Source organism: Micromesistius poutassou, assembly GCF_964030765.1.
Source record: "Micromesistius poutassou genome assembly, chromosome: 2".
NCBI lineage: Eukaryota > Metazoa > Chordata > Actinopteri > Gadiformes > Gadidae > Micromesistius > Micromesistius poutassou.
The window spans coordinates 22767486-22779985 of record NC_140272.1 but is presented as its reverse complement, the minus strand read 5'-3'; the positions used below and the strand labels follow the sequence as shown (position 1 = coordinate 22779985).

The window sequence follows — 12500 nt, the reverse complement described above, 5'->3', positions numbered from 1 at the left end:
CCTTCACGTCATAATAAATAAATATGCCTAGCACAACGCTACGTGCACTCCACGGTCACAACACAAAAGTTTGGGGTCACCCAGACAATTTTTTCCATGAAAACTTTTATGCCTCAGTTTTCAGCTGTGCTAACATAATTGCACAAGAGTTTTCTAATCATCAATGAGACTTTAAACACGATGAGCTAAACACTGTACCAGTAGAACACAGGACTGATGGTTGCTGGGAATGGCCTCTGTACACCTATGGAGATAGTGTATTTCTGTATGTCTGATTAAATTAATGTAATCTTCATTGAAAAAAACTGTGACCCCAAACTTATGAAGGGTTTATCTGAAACATACGACGGTCGGTAACTTCGTGTCTGTGCTCCACCACAGCCAGCGCCCGTAAGTCCGCCCCGGTCATCAAGGTGCGTTTCGCTGCAGAGACCTACGCTCTGTCGGGCCGCACCACCCAGCTGGAGTGCTTCGCCTACGGGAAGTGAGTACTCATGCACACCTCTTGGCTATCCTCCTTCAATAGTCATGTACTGTTTGTGTAGAACTCGTTTTTATTCTCTACCCCCCTACTTGTGTCCTGCCATCTGCTCTCTAATCCACTTGCATCTTAGTATTGTCACTTTTGTATTTGTATGTTCATTTCCTGCTCTACTGTGTTCTGTATTGTTTGCATTACTCGCCTCTCTCCATGCACTCAGTCGTCATCTGCCTTCCACTTCCTTTAGTCCTGTCTGAGCTTCCCCCTCATCCCAGAATCATGGAAACACGGGACGTAATGGTAACTGTCCGTTGTGCCAATGGATGGTATACACATGAGGTTTGCCTTGATGTTGAGAGTGGCGTGGGAGCTGTATCTCAGACATGGGAAGGATGTACATTTTGGGACACATCATCAGTAGTGTACCTTTGAATCAGGCGGTGTTTCGGCCTTTCAACACTAGACACCCTCATAAAGGCGGCCAGCTACAGGGTGATCGAGCCTGAGCTTGTGTCCCATGCCCAATCATGAGTACTGCTTGGTTGTTTAAATGGCGCAGCCCACGGGACCATGCAAGGCAGGGTACTCCGGTACTCCGTTCAGCCCAGGAGCTGATGCTGATCTTACTGTATTCTCTGCTTCTTTCCATTTGGAGGGCCAGTCTCCAGGTGGAATTCGGGAGGTTGAATAGGAGGGATGTCATGTGGGATAACTAGCTGTTTGTGCCTTTTCATGTCAGAGTGGACCTTTTCCAGATGCTTGCTTTGGAGTTTTCAGGGTTCTGCTTTTTTCCTTAACAAAGAGTTCTTTGACAAACTTGAAGGGGTTCTTATAGAACTTCTTGTGCGTTCCTTCCTCTTACGAAGTTTCCTAAAGTTCTATGCTCTTTGCAAGGTTGCCAACCGGCATTTGATGTCCCCCAGGAGTAGCATGAGACCGTCTCTCTCTGCATCAGAGGCCTTCTTCCACTGCTTTCTCTGCTGCCTTCTCTCTCTGACCAGTCTTTCAATCTCTTGATGCCTCCTGGATTTGGCTGGTGCTGGTGTTGCTTTGTCGCTTCTCCTCAAGTTTACTTCAAAGCGCTGTTCTCCGTAGTGGTAGATGATGTCACCCATCCTTTCCAGCTTTTTCTCTGCTGTGCCCACTTGTTGCTCCAGGATCTTTGTTATGTTGTGGTTGACTGTTTCCCACTCACTCCTTTGGTCAGCTTTGGGCCACTTCACGCATCGGTCTGTGCCCTTTGATCTTTTCTTCCTCTGGAGGTCTCTGTGGTTGGGTGGGTTCTTCCTCCGGCATTTCTGTGTTTATATTATCCTCCTCCGTGACAGGGGTGCTGATGCTCTGCAAACTTTGGTCTTTGTCCCGTTGCCGTGCTTCAATCGAATGATTTGACTGGTTGCTTCGTAAGAAGTACTGGTCAATGCGAGGCCCCTGTCTCGGCTCTCTCAAGCACCCTCTCTTTCCTTGGTGGATTCTCAACCCCCTGAATGATGTTATTTTCGCCCATCCACAGGTGCACACCTGCTGCTGCTGTGGTTGCCTCATGTGCCGTGTTCTTGCTCGTAGTCATGTCCGTTCCTGGGTCTGTAGCCGTGTTGTCAATCGTCGAGCCATCTCGCTCCCCCCGGTCTCGCAGGCTCTAGGGGTATGGTTCTTTGTTTACTTTCTGTAGCACTTGGCGGGTGTCTCCAACAATCTGAATCAGCGTCGGAGACTGCCGCCATGGGTAGCTAGCCCATGGCGGCCCCAGTGGGGTTTATTTCCTCCAGTCAGCTGTCTCTCCAAGCTGTCACACAGACTTTCCTATGTGGTCAGCTGTCCTTTCACAGCGGTCACTGGATGAGTCCAGATACTCAGCATCATGAACACACGGGACGTGATGGTAACTGTCCGCTGTGCCAATGGATGGTATTCACACATGAGGTTTGCCTTGATGTTGAGAGTGGCATGGGCTGTATCTCAGGGGGAAGGATGTACATGGGAAGGATGTACATTTTGGGACACATCATCAGTAGTGTACCTTTGAATCAGGCGGTGTTTCGGCCTTTCAACACTAGACACCCTCATAAAGGTGGCCAGCTACAGGGTGATCGAGCCTGAGCTTGTGTCCCATGCCCAATCATGAGTATTGCCTGATTGTTTAAATGGCGCAGCCCACGGGACCATGCAAGGCAGGGGGGTCCTCTTCCCTGAGTCAGGCCTAGAGCTGACCTCACACCGTGTTCACCATCCTCCTGGAGGGCTCTGACCTAGGGGGGCCCCCAGCCTCTAGTCCAGTGTGTTAACTTATCTCTCCCGGTCTCTAGTCCAGTGTTAACTTGTCTCTCTAGTCTTATCTTGTCTCACCTGGTCTCCGGTCCGGTTTGTTAACTTGTCTCTCCCGGTCTCTCTCCCGGTCTCTCTCCCGGTCTCTAGTCCGGTGTGTTAACTTGTCTCTCTCCCGGTCTCTCTCCCGGTCTCTAGTCCGGTGTGTTAACTTGTCTCTCTCCCGGTCTCTCTCCCGGTCTCTAGTCCGGTGTGTTAACTTGTCTCTCTCCCGGTCTCTCTCCCGGTCTCTCTCCCGGTCTCTAGTCCGATGTGTTAACCTGTCTCTCCCGGTCTCTCTCCCGGTCTCTAGTCCGATGTGTTAACTTGTCTCTCTCCCGGTCTCTCTCCCGGTCTCTAGTCCGATGTGTTAACTTGTCTCTCTCCCGGTCTCTCTCTTGGTCTCTAGTCCGGTGTGTTAACCTCTCCCGGTCTCTCTCTTGGTCTCGAGCCCGGTGTGTTAACCTGTCTCTCCCGGTCTCTCTCCCGGTCTCCAGCCCGGTGCCCAAGCTGCGGTGGAGGAAGGTGGAGGGCCTGCTGCCGGCCAAGGCGGGGCGGAGCGCCCAGAGCCCCACCCTCACGCTGCCCGACGTCTCCTTCGACGACGAGGGTCTCTACGAGTGTGAGGCGTACAACTCGGAGGGCAGCGACACCTACCAGGGACGCATCAACGTTCAGGGTACGTCCCGGGTACCGATCAGGGACACACAGGAAGGGTTGAGACCAGGGCTAAAACGACACAAGGGCTCCGGTCTCACCAGCGGCTGTGTGTCCCACGTTGGCTGACGGTTCACGTACAGGTAGTGTTCAGATAACGCGCTGCCGTCGTACCTGCGTTTCCATTTCGTCATCGAGGTGTTTAGCAGAATGACGGAGAGCAGTCCTAGCATCTAATCAGTATTAGAGCAGCACACAAATAACAAACTAGACAGTGTAGAGTTGCTACAGCCACCAGAACACATGGTGAGTATTGTTATTAGTAGTAGTAGTGGATAGTAGAGGAGTGGAGTACATAATAGGAGTTTGTTATGGGGAAGTTGAGCGAGTGGACCCAAATACTCGACACAGAGGGAGGCTGACACAGACAGTAAATGTAAGGGTCTTAACTGAGGGACAACAAATATGATAAGGAGGGACTTGGGGCTTGAAGGCTGGCGGGTAATCTAACAGGCGAGGGTTCGGCAACAGGGGGGTAGTCGGACAGGCGAGGGTCCGGCAACACTGTACACAGGGAGGAGATGGTTAGGGCGAGTGACGGAACACTAGGACTAAGCAATTTAGACACGCGTCGGGGCCAGGGACGAGGTACTGACTGGTGTGAAACAATTATCTAGCGATGATTGTCTGGAGAACCGGGGTTGAAATACTTTGAGCTGATGGAAGATTGCCGGCAGGTGTGTAGAGCGCGGGAGATGAATGGATGATGAGACTGGCCCCCACTAGGTGGCAGAAGACGACGGAGTTCATAAATGATGAAGCTAAACCTTCTACCAGTCGGATGAGACTCCTGAAACGCCCCTCAGGATCGGGTGTCCGGTTTATGTGTAAGTGTTGTTCCTTCTAGTAACAGCTGCACCCCTCCGCTGCCCCCTACAGCTCAGCCCGAGTGGCTGCAGGTGATGAGCGACTCGGAGGTGGAGATCAGCTCCGAGCTGCACTGGAGCTGCGTGGCGGCGGGAAAACCCCGGCCCTCCATTCGCTGGCTGAGGAACGGCCAGCCCCTCAGCACACAGGTAACCAATCGGGAGGAGGAAGAGTCACGTCAATCAAACCACACCGTAACAACCTTTCTGTTTTGTGTTGCGCAACAAAAAGCCCAGGTAGCACACTCACGTGAATATCAATGTGAGGTAGAACATTGTGGTTTAACCAACACCATCTCTCTCTCTCTCTCTCTCTCTCTCTCTCTCTCTCTCTCTCTCTCTCTCTCTCTCTCTCTCTCTCTCTCTCTCTCTCTCTCTCTCTCTCTCTCTCTCTCTCTCTCTCTCTCTCTCTCTCTCGCTCTCTCTCTCTCTCTACAGGACAGGGTTGAGGTGAACGGGGGCCGTCTGAAAATCGTCAACCTGGCCCTGGAGGATTCTGGGATGTACCAGTGTGTGGCCGAGAACAAACATGGCAACGTCTACTCCAACGGCGAGCTGAGAGTCCAAGGTGGGGATCCAGGCCTGGAGGTCATCCACAGCCACACTAGTGATGGGTCGTTTGCGACCGAATCAGTTCGAATGAACGACTAACAAGAATGAACCGACCTGATTCCACGTCTCAGTTCTCTATCGTTCGTCTCTATCGTTCGTCTCTATTGTTCGTCTCTATCGTTCGTCTCTATCGTTCGTCTCTATCGTTCGTCTCTATCGTTCGTTCTCCCAGACTCGACTCCCCCTCGTTGACTCGCTGTTCACTGTGTTAAGTTAGCAGAGTGGTGAAGAGGGACTGGCCTTAGCAACAACATCCTGATTCCGAACATGAAGCGCTCCTCCACCGAAGGGAACTTAGTTGTAATGTCGTGTGTTGATCGATGACCGTTTGCACGATCGTTTGAGAACGAGGGAGGAGCTGAGTCTGACTCAGCTGAGAACCGTGCATTCCATGATTCACCGCTACCGGAAACGCGACCGAACAAACAAACAAACAAACGATTCTTCTTGGCGAACTGACCGAGGCGAACTGAATCAAGCAAAAGAATCATGAAATCCATCACTAATGCACACTGTCTCTGATCCACGTGGTCCCCTCCTCGCCCTCCTCTAACACCCCTCTGCCTCTCTCCCCCTCCTCCCCCCTCCTCTAACACCCCTCTCCCCCTCCCCCCCTCTCCCCCTCCTCTAACACCCCTCTCCCCCTCCCCCCCTCTCCCCCTCCTCTAACACCCCCCTCCCCCTCCCCCTCTCCCCCTCCTCTAACACCCCTCTCCCCCTCCCCCCCTCTCCCCCTCCTCTAACACCCCTCTCCCCCTCCCCCCCTCTCCCCCTCCTCTAACACCCCTCTCCCCCTCCCCCTCTCCCCCTCCTCTAACACCCCTCTCCTCCTCCCCCTCTCCCCCTCCTCCCCCCTCCTCTAACACCCCCCTCCCCCTCCCCCTCTCCCCCTCCTCTAACACCCCTCTCCCCCTCCTCCCCCCTCCTCCCCCCTCCTCTAACACCCCTCTCCCCCTCTCCTCCTCCCCTCCTCCCCCCTCCTCTAACACCCCCCTCCCTCTCCCCCTCTCCCCCTCCTCTAACACCCCTCTCCCCCTCCTCCCCCCTCCTCCCCCCTCCTCTAACACCCCTCTCCCCCTCTCCTCCTCCCCTCCTCCCCCCTCCTCTAACACCCCCCTCCCTCTCCCCCTCTCCCCCTCCTCTAACACCCCTCTCCCCCTCCTCCCCCTCTCCTCCTCCCCCTCTCCCCCCTCCTCTAACACCCCTCTCCCCCTCCTCCCCCTCTCCTCCTCCCCCTCTCCCCCCTCCTCTAACACCCCTCTCCCCCTCCTCCCCCCTCCTCTAACACCCCTCTCCCCCTCTCCTCCTCCCCTCCTCCCCCCTCCTCTAACACCCCCCTCCCTCTCCCCCTCTCCCCCTCCTCTAACACCCCTCTCCCCCTCCTCCCCCTCTCCTCCTCCCCCTCTCCCCCCTCCTCTAACACCCCTCTCCCCCTCCTCCCCCTCTCCTCCTCCCCCTCTCCCCCCTCCTCTAACACCCCTCTCCCCCTCCTCCCCCTCTCCTCCTCCCCCTCTCCCCCCTCCTCTAACACCCCTCTCCCCCTCCTCCCCCCTCCTCTAACACCCCTCTCCCCCTCTCCTCCTCCCCTCCTCCCCCCTCCTCTAACACCCCCCTCCCTCTCCCCCTCTCCCCCTCCTCTAACACCCCTCTCCCCCTCCTCCCCCTCTCCTCCTCCCCCTCTCCCCCCTCCTCTAACACCCTCCTCCCCCCCTCCCCTCTCCCCCTCTCCCCCTCCCCTCCTCTAACACTCCCCTCCCTCTCCCCCTCCTCCTCCCCCCCTCCCCCCTCCCCAGTCCAGGCCCCAGACTTCCGTCTGAAGCCGGTGCGTAAGCTGGTCCCGGCGGCCCGGGGGGGGCGCGTCCTCATGGAGTGTCGGCCGCGGGCCGCGCCCAAACCCACCCTCTTCTGGAGCCGCGGCACAGAGCTGCTGGTCAACAGCTCCAGGTACACACCGCTCTGTTGTGTTGTGTTGTGTTGTGTTGTGTTGCGTTGTGTTGTGTTGTGTGTTGTTGTGTACTGTACTGTTGTGTTGTGTTGTGTGTTGTTGTGTTGTGTGTTGTTGTGTGCTGTACTGTTGTGTTGTGTTGTGTCATGTTGTGTGCTGTACTGTTGTGTTGTGTTATGGTCGTGTTGTGTACTGTGAAGTGGAGTTTTGTTGTGTTGTGGTTGTCTTGCATTGTGTTGTGTTGTGTACGGTTGTGTTGTGTTGTGTTGTGATGTGTTTTGTTGTGTACTGTACGGTTGTGTTGTGTTGTGTTGTGATGTGTTTTGTTGTGTTGTGTTGTGTTGTGTGTTGTGTACTGAGGGGTGTTCCAAGAACGGAGGTTTAACAAACACAGAGTTAACGCTGAACTCTAGGTTGTCCGATCCTGTGCCGACTAACCCAGAGCTGTCTGTTCCACAGCACCGGTTATGAATTAGTTCAATCAACACGGGGTTGGTTAACACAGGGTTGTGCGCGTTCACGGCAAACCTATAAAGACGTGATGTATGGATCATGGAAATCCTGATCAAAATGGCGAAACGGGCCGCATATTTTACCGATCAAGGTACTAATTATTATTTTTCCTCCCTCAGCAACTAAAGAATAAAAATGATGGAAGAAAAGTGTTTTTATTATTATTTTTTATTTAAATGATTTCTGCAAATGTGGTCTCGCATCCTTTGTCAGCCCTTACAAACATTTGCGAATGTGTTCCTCCTCGAGGAACGGGTAAAGTGGGGAGGCATCTCTTTGCGCAGAGTGGCTATATTGTGGAGGACGGCGCATGCAACAATTACATCGCATGCCCGTTCCGGACAAACTCTTAGTCCACGTAGGCATTGGAATCTGGACTTCAATATCCAGAATGTATTTTCAATCTTAACGCGGGTTCTGCTGTGTGCCAGGTTAAATGTTGTCTGTGGTCCAGGAGCGGGATTAGGGTACGGGGTGATGAGCGTCGGGAGGCATTGATACCCTCGATCTCCTAGGAGATCCCCATCGAATTGCCCTGCGATCAAATACAAACTTTGAGCTATCTTGCACAAGCACAACAATTATATGAGGTCTATGATATGTTCATAATGCAACGCACCCTGTTGAAATGTATTGCTCACATTGGATGTGTGCCATCAATGCACCCAATTACATTAGGAAATCCTGAAATATAACACCCAGATGAAAAGTCAACAAGGATAATTTCGGAGCCATTTGGGAACACTTAAAGTAGATAATGCTGACCTGCAAGTTAGTGAAACTCCATGAAGTTACGCAACAACCGCTTCAGCGCAAGACAGACGCACGGAGCGGCAGACGGTAGCTTTGCCTATGTGCTCAGCATCTCCTACACTGTACAAAAAGCTACCCGTCGCAAAAAAAACGGAAAGCTATGCAAATTGTTTGTAGTGAACTGAGGGCAGATCCACGATTGGTAACATTTGCAATGTAGGGTTGGAGAAGGCTATTTAAATATATCAAAGAATCACGCGAAAAACTATATCTCTCCAGCAAAAAGTCATCCGGAAAGGACAATATGTCGAGCCGTGGTCTAATTAATCTCTCTGTGAATTGCACAAATTATTTGCGCTCCGATATCAATAGGCGAACACGTAAAAGCTGCGATAAACGTGGGTTTAAATAGCCTACTCAAAGCCTACTGAGCAAAACCGGGTTATCTTCCAAACTTAACCTGCGCAAAACCTGCTCCGACCAGGTTTGATTGAGAGCATATGTTTCCATAGCAACTTACATGCCGTGGTCATTTTGGAACGGAAAACCTAGGGTTGCCGCTAACCCTGGGTTAACTTAGCTGGGTAAGTGATAAAACCGGCTTTGTGGAACACCCCTCTGTACTGTTGTGTTGTGTACTGCTGTGAAGTCTTGTGTACTGTTGGGTTGTGTTGGTTTTTTTGTGCACTGTTGTGTTTGTTTGGGTTATATATGTTTGTGTGTATATATAAAACACAACAATATATTTATAAATATAAATAAATATTCCATGACTTCGACCAGTCATAGTTTATAAAGGCAGTGTGTGTGTGTGTGTGTGTGTGTGTGTGTGTGTAACCTTACGGCTGAGCTGAACTGGTTTCATTTTAAACGTAGTCTCCAAGGCCGATGTGTGTCTGTAGTCAGCCAATAGGAGGGCCTCTGGGTCTGAAGGGGGTGTGTCCTCTGGCAGGGTGACGGTCACGCCCGACGGGGTGCTGATGATCCACAACATCAGCCGCGCCGACGAGGGGAAGTACACCTGCTTCGCCGAGAACTACCTGGGCAAGGCCAACAGCACGGGACACCTGTCTGTGAGAGGTAGGGCCCGCACCCTCACCCTCACCTCACCCTCACCCTCACCTCACCCTCACCCTCACCTAACCCTCACCCTAACCCTAACCCTCACCTAACAATCACCTAACCCTCACCCTCACCCTCACCCTAACCCTCACCCTCACCCTAACCCTCACCCTCACCCTAACCCTCACCCTAACCTAACCCTCACCCTCACCAGGCAGACACTGAGCCGCCCCGGGCCACTGACCACCAGCGCTGTGCATGAACCAGTTCAAAAGAACTAGTTCAAAAGAACTAGTTCATTGAAGTTCATTTTTGTATGAACTTTGAACTGAACTAGCATATTTTTAACTAAAGAACTTGAACTTGAACCAGTTCAGATTTTGTGACGTTCTGAATTGATGCTTAGGTCCAGATGACATGTTTATTAAATAGAGTTACTGCCTTAGTGGTGATGAATGAAACAGGTGTACAAATAATATCCTCAACATCATCTGAGATTGTAGTGATGGGCAGCAGGTAATGGAGAGGATTAATTTTAAAGATAAGCACAGAATACAAGTTTTTCTTCAGTTTCTAAAAAAACTCTTAATGAACTGAACATTAACTAGTTCAAAACTGAATTGGTGAACTATGAACGTGAATTTATTCATTTTCTTTTGTATGAAGTGAACTTTGAACTAGTTCATGTGAAGTATGAACTTGATGTGAGGGACCGGCGTGGTCACCCCACGTATCTGGGATATGGCCAACCAGATTCCGAGAGTGTGGGCAAAAATGAGGGCAATTGTCTCAGGACAAAAAAAAAGAAGCTTTATTTTCTTCCAAAACATTCACAAAAAAATAAAGCAATGTTCCAAAAGAAAAGAAAATGACTGCATCAATCACCAAGCATAACTTAGATAGCATAACCAAAACATACCGCTCTCGCACTGGCCTCCCATCAAGCCAGCACCACCTTCAGCCCCCAAACACCAAATGAGGCAGCCCTTAAATAGGGAAATGCATTGGACCAATCAAGGCTGTATGGGCCATACCACTAGTTGGGGGAACATTCTGTAGCTAAAGCTACCAATTCTACATAACTGACCAGAAAGTACATTGTGTGAATACAAAATAAACATGACACTAAATAAACAATCACCAAATATATATACACCCACACCTTGTGCACAACCTATAGATATTTACAAAACAGCTGTTTATATCAACACCCCCTGGGCTATTCCCTGATGGCATGATCCTGAGATTTCATTACCACACTGCCCCCTACCGTGGCGGAAGTCCAATTTCACACCATCCCAATTATAATATATATACACAATATAATAATAATAATACTAATAATAATAATAATAATAGTTTCTCTTATGCGAGACTGTGAGAAGGGGGAGGGTTTCACCTTCTCACACTTGAACAACACTGCTGACGACCCCACCTCCTCCTCCTCCACCTCCTCCACCACCTCCACCTCCTCCTCCTCCTCCTCCTCCTCCTCCTCCTCCTCCACCTCCTCCACCTCCTTCTCGTCCTCCTCCTCCACCTCATCCTCCTCCTCCTCCTCCTCCTCCTCCTCCTCTTCCTCCTTCACCTCCTCCTCCTCCACCTCCTCCACCTCCTCCTCCTCCACCTCCTCCTCCTCCTCCTCCACCTCCTTCTCGTCCTCCTTCTCGTCCTCCTCCTCCTCCTCCTTCTCCTCCTCCTCCTCCACCTCCTCGTCCACCTCCTTCACCTCCTCCTCCTCCTCCTCCTCCTTCACCTCCTCCTCCTCCTTCACCTCCTCCTCCTCCTTCACCTCCTTCACCTCCTCCACCTCCTCCTCCCTGTGCAGACGCCACCAAGATCACGCTGGCCCCGTCCAACGCAGACATCAACCAGGGGGACAACGCCACCCTGCAGTGCCACGCCTCCCACGACCCCACCATGGACCTGACCTTCACCTGGGCCCTCAACGGGGCCCCCCTGGACCTGGAGGACCCCGCAGGGCCCTTCCACCGCGTGGAGGGGGTGAGTAGCGCGCGGCCAATGGCGGCGAGGGGAGGGGGCCAGGTGGCAGGACACGCAGCCAATAGACCTCTGAAGAATAGGTCCCGCCTCCGAGGCTCCTGGTTCCCTCGGTCAAACGTCTACGGGGAATAACACGGGGTTTATGAATGATCGTACATAACAAACTCTGTAGGGGGCGGAGACGTAAAAGCTGCGTCACGTTTTGAACTACACACTTTTTACATCTAGTTTCCACTGGGGTTTGGATTGTCTGTGCCGTTAAAGTAGTTAACTATTATGAAGAAGCATTATGATAGTAGTTTGTCTTCACCAAAATGGAGTTCAGTGGCACCAGAGCGACGGCGTCTACGGAGGTGGCGTCAGCGCTGCTCGAGTGAAATCGTCATGTTTGATTTTGTTTGTTTAGGTTGTTGAGAAATTCTGAAGATGTTACTGTTCTGATCAAGGTCATGAAAGGTCATGCAAAGTAAAGCTAATGAGAACACATGAGAATTCTTTTTTTTTTCTTACATTTTTACATTGTGAGTCACAACATGTCTTTAGTTTTGTTATCGGCTATATCATTCTTTTATAAAGATGGACCAAAAGGGTTATGTACTGGAATTATAAAATATTAATACTATTACTATATATATATATATATATATATATTACTATCTATGAGCTACAATCTGCAATCAATCGAATATCTCAACAATATCTTAATAACAGCCAACAAACTCTTATCACGGTCAAACCAAACAGTTAAGTGGTGGAGAAAAGAGGCTGAACCTCGCCAGTGATTACGTTTTATAGACCACTGAAATCACGCGTGAAACGACCGTCCCGTTAGACATCTGACAAGTAGGACGTATGAAGTCTGCGCAGATTGGAACTAGCTCCCGGTTAGCATTAATAACCGTTTACTACTTTAACGGCACCGACAATCCAAACCCCAGTGGAAGCTAGATGGACAAAGTGTGTAGTTCAAAACGTGACGCAGCTTTTACTTCTCCGCCCCCTACAGAGTTTGTTATGTACGATCGTTCATAAACCCCGTGTTGTTCCCCGTAGACGTTTGACCGAGGGAACCGGGAGCCTCGGAGGCGGGACTTATCCTTCAGAGGTCCATGGGGGCGAGGGGAGGGGGTGGGTGGCGGGACACGCAGCCAATGGGTGGCCCTGACCCGGTCCGTGCTCCCGTTCCCTTCAGAAGGAGAAGGTGGGGGACCTGCTGGTGGTGAACGGCCAGCTGAGCCAGGCG

The 12500-nt window shown here is 51.4% G+C and overlaps 1 protein-coding gene across 1 annotated transcript in view; it reads left to right on the top strand.

Annotated features, from left to right (window-relative positions):
- The window catches only part of cntn2 (contactin 2), a gene marked incomplete at both ends in the record, with an annotated part of 25881 nt that overhangs the window by 4449 nt on the left and 8932 nt on the right, over window positions 1-12500 (top strand). Inside the window, 8 exons of the mRNA XM_084463496.1 lie at window positions 382-484; window positions 3283-3464; window positions 4382-4518; window positions 4807-4936; window positions 6774-6924; window positions 9144-9271; window positions 11082-11257; window positions 12450-12500. The exon at window positions 12450-12500 is cut by the window's right edge and continues 70 nt beyond it. Of these exons, the coding sequence (XP_084319622.1) occupies window positions 382-484; window positions 3283-3464; window positions 4382-4518; window positions 4807-4936; window positions 6774-6924; window positions 9144-9271; window positions 11082-11257; window positions 12450-12500 (1058 nt within the window). The remainder of the gene's footprint in view (window positions 1-381; window positions 485-3282; window positions 3465-4381; window positions 4519-4806; window positions 4937-6773; window positions 6925-9143; window positions 9272-11081; window positions 11258-12449) is intronic.